Source organism: Drosophila erecta, unplaced genomic scaffold (assembly GCF_003286155.1).
Source record: "Drosophila erecta strain 14021-0224.00,06,07 unplaced genomic scaffold, DereRS2 tig00000021-arrow-pilon, whole genome shotgun sequence".
NCBI classification, from domain to species: Eukaryota; Metazoa; Arthropoda; class Insecta; order Diptera; family Drosophilidae; genus Drosophila; species Drosophila erecta.
The window spans coordinates 21,360,950-21,379,110 of record NW_020825198.1 but is presented as its reverse complement, the minus strand read 5'-3'; the positions used below and the strand labels follow the sequence as shown (position 1 = coordinate 21,379,110).

Genomic DNA, 18,161 nt, shown 5'->3' with positions numbered 1-18,161 from the left:
TGTTCATTGTATGTCTAAATTCTTTGCAGTTTTAAGTTTTACACACTCAACTATCATTAAATTAGGCTCTTAAATGCTAGTCTCACTACGTCACTTATATGTAATGTATATGCATACGCTGGGGAGGGTTGGAGAAGCTGGGTGCAGAGCTCAGATTTTGAAAATGCCAGAATCCGATCTGCATCCAATATTAGGCTTTCATTTTAAATTCTCTAGGGATCTTAGATCCTAGTGACGATCTGCCTTGAGGGCTTCAAGAGATATAGTACGGATTCAAGCGTTGCTCATATCATTACTCTGCTAGGTTGGGATTTCGGTTTTTCGTTTTTGCTGTCTTGCATTTAATTTGTTAACACTACACATTTATCAACATTTATTTAGTATTCATTCCATATAGGCTAGGTTTCTTTGAATGTATTTCCACTTCCCGGCTTGCAATTGATTCGTATACATTTGGGGACTTCCGTTTTTGTTGCGCTTTGAAATCTATAGGAACTTGATACAGGAGTCTTTTCTGTTTGACCCTTGTTGCAGTTTTTAAAGGTATTTAGGCGACCGGGGATTGAAAACAAAGGACAATCGAGCTGCGAGGAAACCAAGGGTTACGTAAAATAATGGGGTAACATAAAAAGTCACATGTTGTATTTTTAGAAAATATTATTTTCTCTTTTAAAAAGGTTTTCGTTTACAATTTAGTTAAACTCTCTCCTTAACGCCGCTGCTTTCGCTTTATACATACAAATTGGAGTTGGGCTTTGTACAGAACTTGTTGCTTTCCTATTTCACAATCGTAATTAGTTATTAATTAATTAGCGTTACTTTTTGTTTACTTCATTAACTAATATTTAAACGAGGGCTAGCGTGACAGCTTTTGTGTTTCCAAATTATGCCAATGCTGAAATTAAAACTACTAAGACTAATCAATTAAAATTAACAAAACGCTGATTTTAAAACTATGGCTCTCTCGGGACTAAGAGCTAATTAGATAGTTTCGACCACTTAACACTATTAGAATTTTTTTGTTTGCCGTTTTCTGTTCAGGATATTTTGTTTTAGGTTTTTCGGATAAGATTACGAAGTTAAATAATTAAGCTATTAATTTTATAAACAAATTGTATTTGTGTTAGCCCAGACCAAAACACGCCCTTGCAAGATGGCGAAAAAACGTCGCCAACTTTGAGTTGTACAACAATTTTTCTTAAACTTTAAATGCTAAATTAAACAATTTAAAAGTGAGTCGGATCAACAAATTTAAAATCTGAAACGGGTTCGCACTTTGGGAAGCATTTAAGTTAAGTTTCTCTTACACACAATGACTTTTAGCTTGTTACGGGTTTAGTTTTCTTTTGCTATTAGCAAATTATTTTCACTCTAGTTAGGGTTAGGATTATTTAAGTGAGTAGAGAGTGGTTTAATCTATTTCCGGGGCTGAGAGCGTGGTGAATGTGAGATGGGGTGCGCTGCTATAGAGACAACTCTCTGCTAAGGTCTTTCATCTGGTTTTTAGTTTAGCTTTACTATTATTTTAGTATTTCTGTTTCTGTTTGCGGTTTGTGTTCTCTTTTTTGGGAGCTCTGGGTGCTGGTGTTGGCGCCTTTCGTTTAGCTACTTTTGAAGCGTTTGCTATACATTCATCTTGGTAAGTTCTTAGTCACACATTTAAACCTTAACAACAACAACAATGTTCGCTACAATTAAACAACTAACAACAACGTAAGCGTACACACCAAACATGGCTCACTTCTGGCTCGATCGCTGCTCCTCTTTCTGCTCCTGAATTTCCACTACATCCGCTTCCACTTCCGACTCCACCTCCTGTTCATCCACATTCTCCTCCTTGAGCATGTACTCGAGGAGCAGCTCATCGACTCATCCCTCGCGTTGCGTTTCCGCCGCCGCTGACGTTGTGGCTGTGCCACCATTCGATGGTGACTCCACCTTGATCACTCCAAGCTGCTGCAGTTCCTCGCGTGTGTGCTGGATGCGGCCCACCACAACGCCACCCATGGTCACAAAGCTCCCGTCCGCCGTAACAGCACCTAGTTGCATAGCGCTGGACAAGTCCCCTAGAGCGGCCACATTAAAATGATGGTGCGGCGAGCCATCCTGAATGTGTTGGTGCTGCTGGTGGTGCTGGGCCACTGTCGTGGCGGAGGGCAACGTGGTTATGGTGACTCCTCGCTGGTCGATATGCTGCTGCTGCTGGGACGGAGGCGGAGGGTGGTGCTGATGCTGCTGCTGTTGATGGTGGTGCTGGTGTTGCTGCTGCTGGTGCTGATGGTGGTGTGCCGCCAACGGCATTCGTCCTAGTCACCCCTCCTCCTCCTCTGTTTTGATCTTAACAGGAACGTAGACTTTGTCCATGACATGGATCTTTATGTGGTTGTTGAGCGTGCTGGACTGTCGGAACTGCTTCTTGCAGATGACGCACTCAAAAGGCTTTTCACCTGAAAAATAAGACACCATTCAGGTTCGCTCAAAATCGTAGAATAGCACACTTCATCACTCACCCGTGTGGATCTTCACATGGTTGGCCAGCGTGCTCAGCTGTCGAAAATGCTTGGGACAATAGTTGCAGTTATAAGGCTTCTCGCCCGTATGGATCTTCAGATGGTTCGTCAGTGTCGACGATTGACGGAAGGTCTTATCACAAACGTTGCATTTGTAGGGCTTCTCGCCAGTATGGATCTTCACGTGGTTGGTCAGTGTGCTTAGCTGCCGGAAGCGACGATCGCAGACGGTGCAGTGGAAGGGTTTCTCCGGCTCGCGGACAGCTCCCCCTCCGCCTCCGGTAGCGTTGCCCTCACCGGGATGCTCGCTATGTCCATTGGCCAGGTAATGCTCACTGTGGATCGTTGTCGGACTATGCGTGGTCAGGTGCGTCAGATGTGGAGGCGGTGGCGGCGGTTGTTGTTGCTCCGCCGCAGCAGCTTGAGCTGCTGCGGCCTGGGCAGCTGCCATGGCCGCTGCTTGGGCGGCACTATGCGCCTCTGCCGAGATCCCGTTTAAGTGCATCTGGAAGGGCAAGGGAAGTTCCGTGGGCGGTGGCGGCACAGAGGGTGGTCCGCTCGACTGCTGTTGCTGCTGCTGATGATGTTGTTGCTGCTGTTGTTGTTGTTGTTGCTGCTGCTGTTGGACCGCCGCCATGTGAGCCGGATGCGTGGCCTGGGTGACCGTCTCATTGTTATTACTGTTTGCTATGGTGGTTTGGGGCTGGGCGGCCACTATGACGATATCGCAGTTACTGCTCATCGCCGTAGCAGCGGCATGGGCATGGGGCAGGCTTTTGATATGCATCATGGACTGCTCTTGCTGGGATTAGGTAGTCTGGACTCGGGTTTCGGAGCTGGAGTTAAATCTGTTGGAATAGTGGAGGGAGACTGTGGTACCTCGGTGACTTAAACAGAAAGCTGACTAACAAACAATCGAGGCTTCAAAAATGCCACGACATGCTCATCTTGGGCGCTTCTCTGATGTTGTTGCTGCTAGTGCCTGGTTTTGGAGAATGGAGATTGGGATTAGTTTAGTCGGCGGCTTGGCTTTTTGGTATGCAAAAATATGTGAGGAATTCCCAAAACATACGAAATACCTAACTGCGGAATTATAAATCTAAATTATTCAATAGCTGACACACTTTGATAGCTGGGCTCCTAGCTCCACCTCCTCCCCTTGCAGCCCTCTTTTCATACATTTCTAATGTTCTTTTTATGCCCTTATTAGTGAAAAGGCTTGAAACCCATATTGTGTCCTAAAAGGCATATTACTCCTTTATCACCTTACAGATTTCTTAGGCAAGCTTCTCTGATCGTATTTATGTACATTATAAACATTGGACATAAATCCACATATATAGCGGATTTATTATACTACTACTACACGCTGACATATCTATATTTTTGCGTAAGTTGAATGTTTTTGTACTGTTTAACAATTATTAGAGTAATATTACACTCTTAAGATGCTCACATAATAATTTCGATGTGATCCAAATTGGATTACCATAAGCAGAATGCTATTCGATTTTATTAATTTTAAGGGTATCAAAACTTCGAATGAGCGGCATTATTATGCATTTTGAAACAAAATAAATACGCGCGCGCTGCCTGCAAGCATGTAACTTTTTATATATTTTTTGAACGCTGGTTTTTACGTCCGCCGGACAAGTTACCTGTCACGCCTCCCGCTCGCCCGACCCCCCTTCACACACACACACGCACGCAGAGGCCAACACAACACGCACACACATGGAGCACTCAGGTATCTCTCTTTTTTGTGTTGAATTGACAGCGTGTTACTTTCTCGCGAAATTACATGTGTTTTACTCGCAACTAAAGAAGTTACTGATAACATTACCAATTTGATATCACTCGAAACGGAGGAGAGATCGCCAGGATTCCGGACTGACCTTTTTTGGGCGGGCTTTTTGGGTGATATTTTCCCCTTTTTTCAAAAGCAGTTTTTCCACTAACACGTTGCCTTCAGATCGCCCCTCTCGCTCCCTTCTGCTCCTAAAAGTCACAACCACTTTCAGTCGCACACACATATGCACATACACTAGCACACACGTACACGTACTGTGTAAAAGCTCTTTTGAGGTTAGGAGACTTAATTTTGGAGCTCTCCCCCGAAAATGTCCATTGTTTTTCACACGCCTATAAGCCCTACTTTTACCAAATGATTCCAGATTGTAATTGAGTATTCTGAGAGACAAATTTGAACTCTCCTCGGTCGCCCACACATTGACCTACCTTTCCATTTTCTGGCTGTGTTTGTGGGGTCTTTCAGGTTTAGATTTCCCCCCGTTTTACATCATTTTCCGCACTCGAATCGGTTTTTTGGGAGATATGGGCCTTTCGCAGGGTGTTCGCGCTTTGCTTTCGTCTATTGGAATCGGGTCCTCACAGCATTATCTGTGGCTGGGTCTTCATTTATAAAAAGCGTATAAACGTTAGAAAAATAGTACAAATATTTTTTTCTTTTTTTACTGTTTCGCGTACAAAATAGACGCGAATGAACTAGTGCCAGTTGGTGATGGGCGATAGCTATTGGAGACCTGTTACTGATCACGAGTGTGATGGAATCACGATGACAGTGCTGACTCAATGGGAAAATTGGCATGAGAGATAAAAATTGGAAAAACATAAAGAATTATTTGGCGCCGTCATATTTTAATTTATTTTTTTCCAGAAGTGTATAATAAAATCACAAATACGTTGCCAACGTGACCACTCGTGACTATCGAGTTTGCCATCTCTACGCTGATGAACTAGTTCCACTGAAGGCATTCAGATAAGAACGTGCAAAGTTTTCTATGTTTTTGGGCGGTATTTTCCTTCCGCCGCAGTACGGTCACACTGCGCGGTGCAGTACTTAATAAGGAATTTCGCTTGCATTATTTTTTATTAAATTGTACTTCAAGACCAAATGCAATTGCTCAGAAAAGTGCTGGTGCAAGTTTTATAAAATCGTGCAGACCCGCGACGCCTGCGACTGATCGCCATGTGCCTGTCCATTGGTTAAGCTCAGCTCGCTGTTAACTTTGTTTGTATTTTTGTTGTGACTTCCAGCCGGCGGACGCAGTTCATCTGTTTGGAGGATAAGAAGGATTTGGGTAAGTATGTACTTAAAGATTTGTTGTACTTCGCGTCCATTAATAGGTACCTTCAATCCTGATCGCCTTTTCGTTACGGCACGAAAGCCTGTCCATCACCTGCTGCACGAATCCCTTAGCGTCTTCCTCTTTCTGTTGGGCCACAGCTTGGACATGGGAATTTGCCCTGAGTTGCATGGCCCGGATGTCCTCCTGCATTGCCTTCTTGCTGCGCTCTACCACCGCATCCAGCGAGTCCTCAAAGGGATTGCTGGGCTCGAAAATGTTGCCATTGCCATTGCCATTGCCATGTCCTGCGGAATTGTGGTTTGAGTTTACAGAGGCCGTTGTTCGTTCATCCTCCTCATTAGAACCCAACGTTGTTGTCGTCTTTGGTGCCCCCTCTTTATAGGACAAGTCGTCCTCGCCACGAGGTGTGGAGCATGGCGTGGTCTGTGGATCAGCCTCCCTGGCCGCTTTTATCTGAAACAATGAAGAGATGTTTTCCTTGGCGCCCAGCACTTCAGTAGAGATCTTGGTGGTCACCGAATCCATGGCCCTGCCCATCGAATCCTTTGTTTCCGAGGCAGCTTTAACCGCGTTAGTGCCCGCCTGCTCCACTGCATGTATTGCACTACTTCCTGCTTGCTCTACTGCGTGCATTGCATCGCTAGCTATCCGCTGGGCACCTTTACCCGCCGCTCCTACTGCTCCGCCCACGGTATCCACGGCTCCTCGAGCTCCAGTAGCCATTCGTTCGCCTACAGCCTCCATGGCATCACGAGCTCCATTTGCTGCATTTCTCACCGCTGTTTGAATCGAGTTACGCGTGGAGTCCATGACATCCACCGCTTCTTCGCCGGCTTTGGACGCCGACTCTTCAGAGTTCGTCAAAATTTTGTCAACTTGTTTCTCCACCTGCTGCATTATCTGCTCTCCATCTGATTCCAGATCCTCCACGGAGCTCTCCAGTGGTGTGTCTGGCATTTGTTCCTCTACTTTGGACGTCACATCCACCCCATCGTTTATGAAACGTATTTCGTTGATCACTTTGCTGCTGTCCGTTGAGTCCTTCGTGGTAGTTATTTCCACGGCCAGGTGCTCGTCGTCTTCCGTGGGCGGTGTTGGTGTGTTCACGTGAATTTTGGCCGTAGGTACTTCCTCCACAGTGTCCAGACTAGAGACCAATTCGGGAGAAGTCCTCTCCAGATGGTCATGGTCCATCGCAGACTCGTATGAAAAGTTTCGTATGGGCGTCTTTTTTATCGTCTGCGGTGTGCTGGAATTACTGCTCTCGGGATATGGAGTGCGTGGGCGCAAAAGCGTTTCCTGGCTGCCTGGCACTTTCGGCTTTGGATCGACTAATTGCATCTCGTGTGCAGATTTATTCGATCTTAAAGATTCTGTGGGGGACTTGGGAGGGGTGGGTGTATGTGTAGGAGGAGTGGGTAGCTTCTGCATCGATTCCATGGGCTTGACGGGAGAGTTGAGTTGAATTGAGTTAGATTTCATTAAAGATTCATTGATTTTTGCTGGTGAACCTTTGGTTTTCACAGGGGAATCGATTAGTTCTATTAATGATTCTTTTGTATCCGATGATATTACGGGGGACTCTACAGGTGCCGTTGGCTCCATCTCTTTATATCCATCATTTGTCTTGATTGCTTGCCTGGTTGCAGCTGTGTTCGGACTATCTAATTTTTCTTGATCTGCAGCGCTTTCATTTTTATTTGCAGGTCTAACCGACTCCTCAATTCGATTAGCTTCCTCTTTTTCACAAATATTTAAATTTGGGACAATTTCATCGAAACCCATTGTGTCCTTATGTTCTTTAGTCGTAATCTCCGCACTGTCAATATTTGCATTCAAGTCCTGGTAAGAAGTTAAATCTGTCTTCTCTTCTGGTTTCTCCCCATTATTTAAATGCTTCACTGCCTCCATGGCCGCCGCTGTTCCGGCTCCTGCTACAGCTGCCAGTCCTACCACAGTAGTCGCCATTGATTGATCCTCAGTTTTCTCCATACCCTGTTGTTTGGTAAGGCTTCTTCCGCTGTGAGTCCTTATCTCCTCTTTGTTTCCATTTGCATCTGTCGGCTGCAACACAAGACTACGGCTTACGTATCGATTTGGTTCAGCTGATCCATTTACAGATGCAGACGACATCGAGGAGCGCGGTATGCCCTGCACCAAAACGTGTTGATCCCCCACTGCGATGTCCAATAGCCGCAGGTTCTTAAATTTGGAAATTTCACGGAAGGTCTTCAAATGATGGCCGCTCTCCGAGAACGTAGTGAAGAACTTGTTGGCCTTACTTAGAACCGCATAGAAGGAGAATCCCTTCAGAAGCTTCCAGATGGGTCCGTTTTCCTCGCAGTCGTAGTCATAGAAACGTTGGAAGACCAGACTCTTGTTCCGCAGCGACTCGAAGCTGCGATAGATGCTGCCTGCATTGGTCACAATGTACACTTCGCTGGTCTTGGAAATGTGCATGAAGATGATAGCCTCGGTGGGCGGCAGATTTTTTTGCAGCTCGGTGAAGCGCGGAAAGACGAACTCGTTGAGGTGGCCGGTCAGAAAGAGGTTCCCGGTGGCGGTCAAAACCAGCGTGGACTCCGGTCCGCAGGCAAACTGCTGCACCGGTGCATCTAGACGAATCTCCACAGGATGACCATCGTAGTCTGCCTCCAGTTCTCCTAGCTGCAGTTGGGCATTGGAGCCACAACCAATCAGACGACCAGTGGCTTTTAAAGACAGATTAGAATGATTAACTCACATTGATTCTATTTTCCTGTGAATACTTACTGGTCAGCACTGCAAAGTGCTCGTTGCCCGCTTGCACTGTCATAAAGTTGTCCGTCTCCTCGCTCTTGGACAGGTAATCATCGAACTCTTCCAAACGGAAAGGCTTGCGGATAATGGCGCATGGCTGCTGATCAACTTGGGCGCTCGTAAAGTGCTGGGCCACATGGGTATCCTCGGGAAAGATATTGCGACCCGTGAAAAAGATTTCATTGGAGTCTGTAGCAAATATTTATAAACGAATTATAAATATATTTAGTTAAAATGATCAAGAATGGTGTGGAAGTACGTTGTCGTAGCCTAATGTTTTTCAACTTAATATTTTTCTACTGTATTTAAATATAAACGTTACAAAAATTGTTATAGAATATTCCATTTAAACTTAGGCAATGCAACTTTTTTTTTATGTGTATACCCGTTTAATAGTCTATTATATTGGCCAATTTAATTGATATCTTAATTTTATAAAAGTTTATATTTATTTTAAGCCTTGAAATGTGTCTTTTTACTAACTACTTTGTTATATTAGTATATCCTACTCATTGAATCATAAAAACAGAACTAAGCTGCCAAATAATGGCTAAATTGCTGTCATTCACCAAACTTTTTCCCCAAAACTAAAACTTTAGTTAGACCAGTTTCTTAGGTGCCACATGCTCCGAGTTGACGAACTCCCACCACATTTGTTGATTCACTCACGTGTGAGCATCACGGCCCATTGGTTGCCGAAGGCGACGTCGCAAATCTTTAATCCGAGGGTTTTCAAGGCCTTCACGCAGGTGGGTTTGGTGACGATGTCCCCGTTGCTGTTGTGGGTGCCGCCGCCCTTTTTGCCGGAGGCTCCGCCATGGCCACCAATTCCAAGCTGTCCGTAGTGGTTCTCGCCCCAAACAAATAGCCGTCCAGATTCTGTAATTGATAAGAACAGTTTGACATTTGCTTTGGCTTTCACCTGCTGCTGGCAGCTTTTGTTTTTGGTTGTTTTATTATGTTTGGCGGGGGGTTGTTCCCTTTTCTTGACTTTTATTGATTGATAAAGTGTGCGCGCATGGTGGGTGTGGGCCAATCCCATGAATAAGCCAAACCCTCAATCCCACAACGTTTCAACTATTTAACTGCTCCCCCGCATAAGTTAACGCCTCAATTACGCTAGCTTCGGCTTTAGTTTCAGTTTCGGTTTCGGTATTTGGGGGTTTACTTCGTGAGCTTTCTCCATATTTCATGTATTTTAACGCCGCGTCTGACCCCATTAGTTGTCGAAGTTGCCGTGATTTGAAGTGCTTGGTCAGCTTTACTCGGTCTAACGTGGATTTTAAGCTTATGTAATACGGGCTTAGTGTGGGATAAATATAGTACTTTGAAAGAAATATCCCTTATGATGTATCATTAATTTTAAACTGTTTTGTTCATACATCACCAAAAATCATTTGATCGATTCATAAAACTTCAAATAAGTAAAGAAGTAGTACAGACTATATAGCATCCTATACCTAGAGTTCCAAATACTTGTCCCAATTTAATATTTTCCCTTTGCGTAAGATTCTCATGGAAGAGACGGATGTATTCAATTTCGGTGTGGATTGGCAGGATGAAATATTCAAAACACCCCTGCAATACACCTAATTCTGGTCAAAAATTGGTCGGGTTGCAAAAGCCGGCTATAATTTAGTAATTCAATAGACGACTCAACAACACGAAAAACCCGGATAACTTGGCCAGAAAGCACGGACTCAAGACTGGGCCAACAAGAAAGTGAAAGTAAGCTGAACGACGGAGCTTATTATTATTTAAAGAAAATTGCACTCAACATGCAATGCAAGGGGCACAGTCAACAGACCACTTGACCACTTGACTGGAGTCAATGGATTGGTGGTGGACATTCTAAGGATTTTGGGGTCACGTAGTTACCACAAATGACAGCGCTCTGGTTTGGACCGGAAATCAGGCGCTTCACAGGATCGTTTTTGATGTAGAAGTAACTTTGGGTATTCTCCGCCAAATGGGATTTGCCCAGGGTGAAAATGGCCCCGCTGGCAGGTATATCCATTTTGGGATTTTGTGTCTCTCTGTATTTGCGTTCTTAACTTTATATTCTAAACTTTTATTGATTTTAGCATTAGCGAGTCTCTTGCATATTTTTCGCCGGCTGCATTTGAAATGCTTATGGGGAGGCCCCTAGGCGCACATATCTGTACACAAGAATGCCATTTGGAGTTGCGTGCTCCCAATTCCCGAGGCGGTTTATTCCGTGGTTATTCTGGCCGGCACTTGCGGTCAGTCGGACGTCTCAGCGCGTACTGGTCAGCGAGGACGACTAGGACTAGCACTCTAGCAGGCTAACTGGGTAGCTGGCTAGCCATTAGCCATCAGCTCACTCTCACCACCCACAAACGGGCCATCAATATTAGGCCATTTCGGTTGGCTTTGCTTGGCCCTCATAGGTATGCTATGGAAATGTGAGCGAGTGAGTTTGGCCCAGCTAAGGAGTGAGTCACCCTACTCTGTCCGTTTTTTCCGAGTTAAGTTATTCCGTGCGCCAAAGAGCGAGTATGGGAACTCGGTTTTTCGGTTTTTCGGTCTTGGGTTTCGGTTCACCCGCTTCCCTTCATGGTATTTATGGCATTTGTGAGTAATGTTTGCAAATCTCTCGGAATACGAGCCACGTTAAAAATAACGTTATTTTTGTATGTGATTGGGTCGTTTCTTTTCCCTTTCACTGCGCATAAGTCCCGTATTCGTCTCCCCCAGAAGCAAAATTCCTTTCCCCTGACCTGTTGACATTTGGATAGGACGAGTGTGCTGCGAATTCGCGACATTTCTGAAAAGTTAATTAATTCGCGTTTGGGCTTTGGAATGGTGCCGTTTAGCCGAAATTGGGTAACTATTTTATGACCTCCAAGGCGCCGCCATAAAACTGAGCCAACTGGCTAGTCCGTCTCACATTTGCAGGCTTTCGCAGACAATTTGCGTCAATTAATTGATTTCTGCTGGCATCCCAAGAAGGTTTCATTTGATTTCCGTCCGTGGTTATGCAATAAGTGCGTTCCTATCGATTGAAAATGGCAAAGGTGTGTAGACAAAGGTTGAATAATTGTCTGACTATACACCTTAGCTCCAGAATGGTTTATCCGAATCTGATATATTTATATATTATATGTATGTATACTTATCCGATATATTTAGGTGCCAGTTATTTCTTTTAAAATATCAATATAACAAACCCATTTTGACCATGCGGACTTTAACGCCACAAACCGCCCAAACCAAATGTTGAAATTTCTCATTCGCACTACCACTAGCTGAGTAAGGGGTATCAGTTATTCGTCGCACTCAACGAATGCATTATTTCTTATTTTAAAATATAATTACAAGGGTATATAAGATTTGACTTGCCGAGGCAACCATCCTTTCTTTTATTCTATTTAGTTCAGTATTCCATTTTGCATTGCAACGTGTAGTCCCAGCTTGGAGTCTAAACTTTCTATATTATATGCCGACACTTTGCCTTCTTCATGTGAGCCTTTCGAGTATGTACTCAAATGTCTATGTAATTTATGAATCCCCTAACAAAGTTGTTTGGCCTGCAAACTGCAATTGCCTGTGCCGTGCTCTCCGCCCTTTTTCGCTTTTCCCTGTGGGTTAGGAGTGGGTATGTTCTGTTGCATGTGCCAGTTTGCCAGGGAGTTCCCCACCCTTGTCTGGAATCCGCCTTCATCCGCTGACTGTGCAGAAAAGGTGAATCTTGTGCGAGTACATGCAAATGCTGCCCACTCGTTGACCGTTGAACTCGGAACCTCTGTGGTTTTTGAGCCTATTTTTAGTGGCCTTAAGTTGTGACAATTATTCCGAGTCCAATGAACCCTCTTCGATTGGGTTAAGATGTTGGGAATGACGCAAAGCGAATCGGTCAAGAACCTGCGAGTCAGCTGCCGGAACTCTCAAGCGATGTGTCAATAGGTTGACGAATCTATTTGGCTTCTGAATTATACTTCCCGGCCAAAGGTTGATTGAACCAGGCCAGTTCAGAGGAATCGATTCGAAAAGCGAAAATGAAGAAGGGTTCCCTGCCCCAAATATAACACGAAATTAGTTGACCTTCAGCGGGCTGGTGGCAGCCAAGTCCTTTTTTCCCCTTTAGTGTTTGCGTTCTTTCTGGGGATTTGTGTTAGTCTTTTCTTATGCCGCCCAAAAAGTGGCGTGCGCTTTTCATTTCATTTTATTGCCCGACCCAAAGCTTGACCCACACACACAAACTGGAATACATGGGGGAAAAATGGCAATCATTGTGTAAATTGTTTACATCGCCTGGCGAAAGGTGCAAAAAAGAAACTTGTTATTTTCCCGGCGGCTTCTTGGAATGCTCTTATTGTTCTTCAATGTCAAGCAATATGGGCACGTTCCTGCAATTTAGTTTTGTTGTTTCACGTGGTGATTATTTGTTGTCCTGGAAAAAAATATGAAATGTGCTGGGAATTAGGCGACTGTCCCGCCCACGCAGTAATAAAGGAAAGGAAGAAACTAAATATAGTCAACTTCTCGACTTGCTTTAATTACAGAACGCAAAATGAGCGACGAAGGTGAACGTAAAACGGAGCAGCCGGAGAAATCCGATGAAGCGCAGGAAAAAAGGGAGAACGTGGAAGGGCAGGAAGCAACAACACCGACTCCCAACAGCATTTCTGTTCCAGAAGTTGATGACAAGCCGGTGCAAAAGAAAACCCAATCGGATAATCCCGAGGACAAAACGGACGAAACTCCATTTCAGGACTTTGCCGCTTACGAGGAGCACATGACCTACGGAGCGGACGGCGGGGCTATATACACGGATCCCAGCACGAAACAGAAATACAAGTGGTGCCCCACCCAAAACCAATGGCAACCCTTAAGCGCTGATGAAGCAGTTGGGTCTGGCGATCTCTACGAAAACGAGCACTACAGGTGGTGCCCCAGAACCAAACAGTGGTTGCCCAAAAAACAGGAATCGGAAACGGAGCACTACAAGTGGGATGACGAGCAAAAGGTGTGGGTACCCAAGCAACAGAACCCTGGCCAGGAAGGTGTCTACGGTGTGGATGAGCATGGCGAGCGTACTTACACCGACAAGGATGGAGTCGAGTTCTTTTGGGATGCAACCAAGAGTGCTTGGTTCCCCAAGATCGATGATGATTTCATGGCCCGCTACCAAATGAACTATGGATTCATTGACAACACTTCAGCGGGGGAGAAAGAGAAGGCTGAAAAGGAGGCGGCTGAGGCCAAGAGAAAGGAGGAGGAACTCAAGCGTATGACGGCGGAGGCGGAAGCTGCAATGTCCAGAGACAATCCAGCAACCAGCACTGCAGTGCCCACCGGCAAGCGAAAGGCGCAGGAGCCTCCAAGTACGTGGAATTCTACATCTAGTTTAATTTCTGAAGCTTTCTAATGATAATCTTATTTTAGAATGGTTTGAAATGGATCCCTCGCAGAATACAAAGGTGTATGTTTCCAATTTGCCCCTGGACATTTCCATGGATGAGTTTGCCGATCTGATGGGCAAGTGTGGCATGGTCATGAGAGATCCACAGACCCAGAAGTTCAAGCTCAAACTGTATGCCGAAAAGGATGGGCAGATCAAGGGCGATGGCCTGTGTGATTACATCAAGGTAAGTGTTTAATTAAAACCGCAGATGGAAATCTCTTTGTTTTGTGTTTTCTCAAACTTTATTATTTTACTTTGTTTGCTTCTTAACTAGTATTTATCTTGCATAAATATTATATGGTAAATTTATCATATGTTTTCGTATTACATTTGTGTACTGCTTTTCTCTTTCATGATTTCTTTGCTAACGTTTCGCTGACTATTTAGTTTTATTTGCTTTTCCTTTCCGTGTGTAGAGTAATAATATTTAAAATTGGTTAGTTTACTATTAAAATGCATTTACTTGGCTGTAAAATTGCTTTTTTTTCGTTTTCATTTCCGTCCTTGCCAGCTTTCAATTTCAACTTTAAACGAAACAAAAAGTGCTGAAAGTTGCCTTCGAGGTTATTTTTTCCTTTTTTTTTTTTGTTTTGCTTTTCGCGTTTGAGGTATTAAAAAATACATAAAAATTTACATTTAAACATACTTTAGTTATTACATACATCTTTGTAAAATATAGTTTTGTAATCTAGAAGTTAGGAATTGGTCGGTGACCATCCGATGATGTTATCAAAAGATTAATAGTAGTAAATTATTGCTTCGCTGTGTCCGATTCGAGGACACCATAGGCAAACCGAGTGTGGGGAGGCATTGGACTTGGACACTGCTGGGCAAAGGAGTTTGACCCAAAGGAGTTTTCCATTCAATCTTACGTTTTACTCGCTATAAATATTTCCGTGGTTCTGTGCTTGAGTTTAAAAATTGTTTTTTTGTGTGGGGTTATTGGCTCTAAAATTGATTGCTAGCTTCTAGTTCGGTTATTAAGGAAACATGCGTGACTGGTTACAGTGTGTTTACGGTGTGTCCTGTGTGCTGTGTGAGTATGTGGCGTGTCCATATCCTAGACCTATATATAGTATATCTTTACTGTACAGTACTAAAATAGCTGGCGAAGCGCATGGAGGTTGGGTTTCCTGCTCGATCGAAATGCAATTGAAATTGAAATTTGATTCCCCTTAACCGACAAAATCTGCTTCGCAGCGGTGTTCCTCCATTCTCCATTCTCTTCTGGTAAATAATACTTTTGCGTGTTTATCTTGTGTTTTGTTTTAATTAAAGCACTAAGAAAACAATCGAAAAGGGATCGGCAGGGCAACGGTGCGTATGTGGAACCAATTGGGATCGATATGTCTCGGTTAGTATTGGTTACTGCGGGGTGATTTCACTGCCGCCTGCACTTCAGTGGACTTCTACTCGTTATCGTCCAATCGCATGGCTTCCTGTATCCTCTTCAGTTCCTTTGCCCGATTGTCACGCTCCTTTTTCTCCTTAAGCTGCTTGCGCCGTTTTCGCATTTCGATAAACTTCTTCTGGTCCTCGAGACTCAGCGCCGAGATTCGAATAGCATACTCACGCCTCTTTTCCTCCAACTTGGCCTTGACTTCCTCGTCGGCCTTCTTCTTGGCCGCCTCCACGCGTAGCTTCTGCTCAGCGGCCTTGGCCTCTTCGGCAGCCCGTTCCTCCGCCTCCTTGGCTTTAAGCTTCTCTTCCGCCTGTCGCATGTCATCTTCCAGGCGCTGTTTCACTGCGCGTTCCTCTTCAGCCACTTCCTTCCGCAGCCTTTCCTCCTCCTCAGCTAGTTTTTTCTCCGCGGCCTCGCGGAGTGCTATATCCCGCTCGCGCTGGAGCTTCTGCTCCTCGCGCCGCTGGTTTTCCTCGTGCAGGCGCTTTAGTTCCTTCTCCTCGAAGCGCCGTGCCTCCTCAAGCCTCTCCAGTTCCAGGCGCTTTTCCTCCTCCTCTTGCTCGCGTCGAATCTGCTCCTGCCTCTCGTTCTCCTGTTTCTGTAGCTGCTCTTGCAGCATCAGCTCCTCCCGCCGCTTGGCTTCGTGTGCCTCCTCCAGTTGCCTCTCCCGCTCGGTATTGGCCTGCCTTATGCGCTCGGCATACAGATCCTTCAGTCGCTTTTCTTCAGCCAGACGCTTGGCATGATTTTGGCGATCCTGTTCCTCTTGTTCCTCACGCTGTTTGCGGCGCTGCTCTTCACGTTCCTGTCGCTGCTGTGCCTCCAGTTCGCGTTGTTTTTGGATGCGCTGTAGCCGTAGCTTCTCTGCTTCCTCATCGGCTGCGTGCTGGCGGTCCGCCTCTGCCTGCCGTTGCTTCAGTAGCTCGAGTTCGTGCTCACGCTTTTGCTGCTGGTAATCCCGTTCCAGCTGCTCGCGCTGCTGCTTAGCCTTCAATTCGCGCAGTTGCTGCTCCTGATTCTCCTTGAGCTGTTGCTGGTGCTTCCTGGCCTGCTGTTCGTCCTCCTCTTGTTTAAGTCTATCCTTCTCCTCCCTGTTTCTGTTTTCCTGTTCATCGCGTTGCTTCTGCTGCTCTTCCCTTAGCTTCGCTTCCTGTTCATTTCGCAGCTTTTGTTCGTGCTCGTCCCTTTGCTTCTTATCCAGGTCCTCACCAGAGCGTTGACGCAGTTCATCTATCACTTGGGGCTTGGGATCATCTTGTTGCAATCGCAGCCGGCGCTCGTGTTCCTCCCGCTGCAATCGCTGGCGCTCCTCCTTTAGACGACGTTGCCTCTCGCGCTTTTGTTCCCGAGCCAATTTCTGGCGTTCCTGCCGACGCAACTGCCGGCGACGTTCCCTTTCCCGTTGGCGTTGCAATTTGCGATCATACTGGGTCATCTGCTGAGGCGTGGAGGAGGGAGCCTGAACATCATTAGACTGGTTAACCGATTGCGTAGTGGTTGGCGCAACAGTAGAAGTACGAGGACGATTTCTTTGACGTTGTTGTGCTGGCTGGTAGTTCACATCGTTGGGATGTTGATTCTGATTCTTGATCTGACGGTTCCTGTGGTTGTTGCGACGATTGTTATTACGTCGTCGGTCGGGAATAATCATCTCTTCGTCACTATCCTCCGCCTTGACACGCCGGTGGTACCTAGAAAAAGATATTTACTAATTAGATATTTTTCTATTTCAGGTGGAGAGTGTCAATCTGGCGCTGAAAATCCTGGACGAGTACAATCTGCGTGGCCACAAGATTCGTGTCCAAAGGGCTCAGTTCCAAATGCGTGGAGAGTACAACCCCGCTTTGAAACCCAAGCGAAAGAAGAAGGACAAAGAGAAATTGCAAAAGATGAAGGAAAAGTAAGTAATTCAAAATCAAAATTCTATCAAAAGCTTGAGAAAGTGTACACCATAACGACATTCATTATTTTCATTCTTATTTTCAGATTATTTGATTGGCGTCCAGATAAAATGCGTGGCGAACGGTCAAAGAATGAGAAAACAGTGATTATTAAAAACCTATTTACTCCAGAGCTCTTCGAGAAGGAAGTGGAACTCATATTGGAGTACCAAAACAATCTGCGTGAGGAGTGCAGCAAATGCGGGATGGTCCGTAAAGTGGTTATCTATGATGTAAGAAAGCAAAGTTTCTCGAAATGTCCCTACAATAAGTCCCATTTCAGCGCCATCCTGAGGGCGTTGCCCAGATAAATATGGCTTCACCGGAGGAAGCCGACATCGTCATTCAAATGATGCAGGGACGTTATTTTGGACAGCGACAACTAACTGCCGAATCCTGGGACGGCAAGACGAAATACAAGTGAGTTTCGAAATAGGTTAGTCTAAAAAAATAGTTGCTAACTCCTTAATCTCTTAGAATTGATGAATCAGCTGTGGAGGCGAATGAACGGCTATCCAAATGGGATGAATTCTTGGCGGAAGAAGAAACCGATAAAAAAGCTTCAGAGGAAAAGAATGAGGAGGACGTAAACTCGCCAGAAAACCAGCTGTTGCCAGGAGACGCCACCCCTTAGTTTTTATTTACCTGCGATCGTTTTCACGCGGCTCAAGGATCTCCAGTACCACCTCGTTGGCCTGCTCATTCGGATAGGTGGCGTTCCAGCGGTTGTAGATCTTGTACCGATTGGGACCGCTCACCTTTGGCATTTTGTGCTGGCATATGAAGCGTAACTTATCCGAGCATGGCCGTGCCGACCAGCGGTACTTGAGGCTTGGATCGTAGATAGCACAGTTATTATCCAGTGGTTGGCTGTTGGAGATAAGTTGCACATAGCTAGAATTGTTGCTTAAGCGTTAAATCAATCTACGGAAATAAAGGAAGAAAGGAAAGAGCATCGGAGAGATCACTTAC

General features: G+C 45.2%; 4 protein-coding genes across 8 annotated transcripts in view; 1 reads left to right on the top strand and 3 right to left on the bottom strand.

The window, feature by feature from the left end:
* Window positions 1-639: 639 nt before the first annotated feature.
* On the bottom strand, window positions 640-5,078 carry LOC6543538 (adult enhancer factor 1). Its single transcript, XM_026977473.1, is given in 3 exon segments — window positions 640-2,447; window positions 2,511-3,492; window positions 4,749-5,078. Coding segments are annotated over 2 exon segments (1,368 nt in total). The 5' UTR covers window positions 3,301-3,492; window positions 4,749-5,078; the 3' UTR covers window positions 640-1,869.
* A 238-nt stretch (window positions 5,079-5,316) lies between these two features.
* LOC6543732 (HIV Tat-specific factor 1) lies at window positions 5,317-18,142 on the top strand. The gene is made up of 7 exons (XM_026977472.1): window positions 5,317-5,611; window positions 12,946-13,767; window positions 13,829-14,031; window positions 16,983-17,149; window positions 17,236-17,422; window positions 17,473-17,609; window positions 17,667-18,142. Exons 2-7 carry the CDS (start codon window positions 12,954-12,956, stop codon window positions 17,821-17,823), a joined length of 1,665 nt encoding a protein of 554 aa, XP_026833273.1. The 5' UTR covers window positions 5,317-5,611; window positions 12,946-12,953; the 3' UTR covers window positions 17,824-18,142.
* On the bottom strand, window positions 5,385-10,705 carry LOC6543733. Its single transcript, XM_001973585.3, has 5 exons — window positions 10,298-10,705; window positions 9,089-9,298; window positions 8,393-8,608; window positions 5,662-8,331; window positions 5,385-5,585 (listed from the first exon to the last, which is right to left on the bottom strand). Exons 1-5 carry the CDS (start codon window positions 10,434-10,436, stop codon window positions 5,458-5,460), a joined length of 3,363 nt encoding a protein of 1,120 aa, XP_001973621.1. The 5' UTR covers window positions 10,437-10,705; the 3' UTR covers window positions 5,385-5,457.
* Window positions 14,065-18,161, bottom strand: part of LOC6543731 (trichohyalin) — a 42,048-nt gene continuing 37,951 nt past the window's right edge. For 3 of the 5 annotated variants that reach the window (XM_026977470.1, XM_026977469.1, XM_015158656.2), the window contains 2 exons: window positions 17,835-18,083; window positions 14,353-16,940 (listed from right to left, as the gene is read on the bottom strand). In XM_026977470.1, the coding sequence (XP_026833271.1) occupies window positions 15,257-16,940; window positions 17,835-18,083 (1,933 nt within the window). In that variant the 3' untranslated portion in view covers window positions 14,353-15,256. Of the gene's footprint in view, window positions 16,941-17,834; window positions 18,084-18,161 lie in introns of all 5 variants that reach the window. The other 2 variants (XM_026977471.1, XM_001973583.3) reach the window with 2 other exon arrangements.

Excerpts from the sequence above, each read along its gene's own strand:
- LOC6543733 (XM_001973585.3), bottom strand. The coding sequence starts at position 10,436 with ATGGATATACCTGCCAGCGGGGCCATTTTCACCCTGGGCAAATCCCAT. Across the intron at positions 8,609-9,088 it reads ATGGGCCGTGATGCTCACAC|ACTCCAATGAAATCTTTTTC; the intron begins GTGAGTGAATCA and ends TATTTGCTACAG. Across the intron at positions 8,332-8,392 it reads GCACTTTGCAGTGCTGACCA|CCACTGGTCGTCTGATTGGT; the intron begins GTAAGTATTCAC and ends TGTCTTTAAAAG.
- LOC6543732 (XM_026977472.1), top strand. The coding sequence starts at position 12,954 with ATGAGCGACGAAGGTGAACGTAAAACGGAGCAGCCGGAGAAATCCGAT. Across the intron at positions 17,150-17,235 it reads TTGCAAAAGATGAAGGAAAA|ATTATTTGATTGGCGTCCAG; the intron begins GTAAGTAATTCA and ends TCTTATTTTCAG. Across the intron at positions 17,610-17,666 it reads GACGGCAAGACGAAATACAA|AATTGATGAATCAGCTGTGG; the intron begins GTGAGTTTCGAA and ends TTAATCTCTTAG.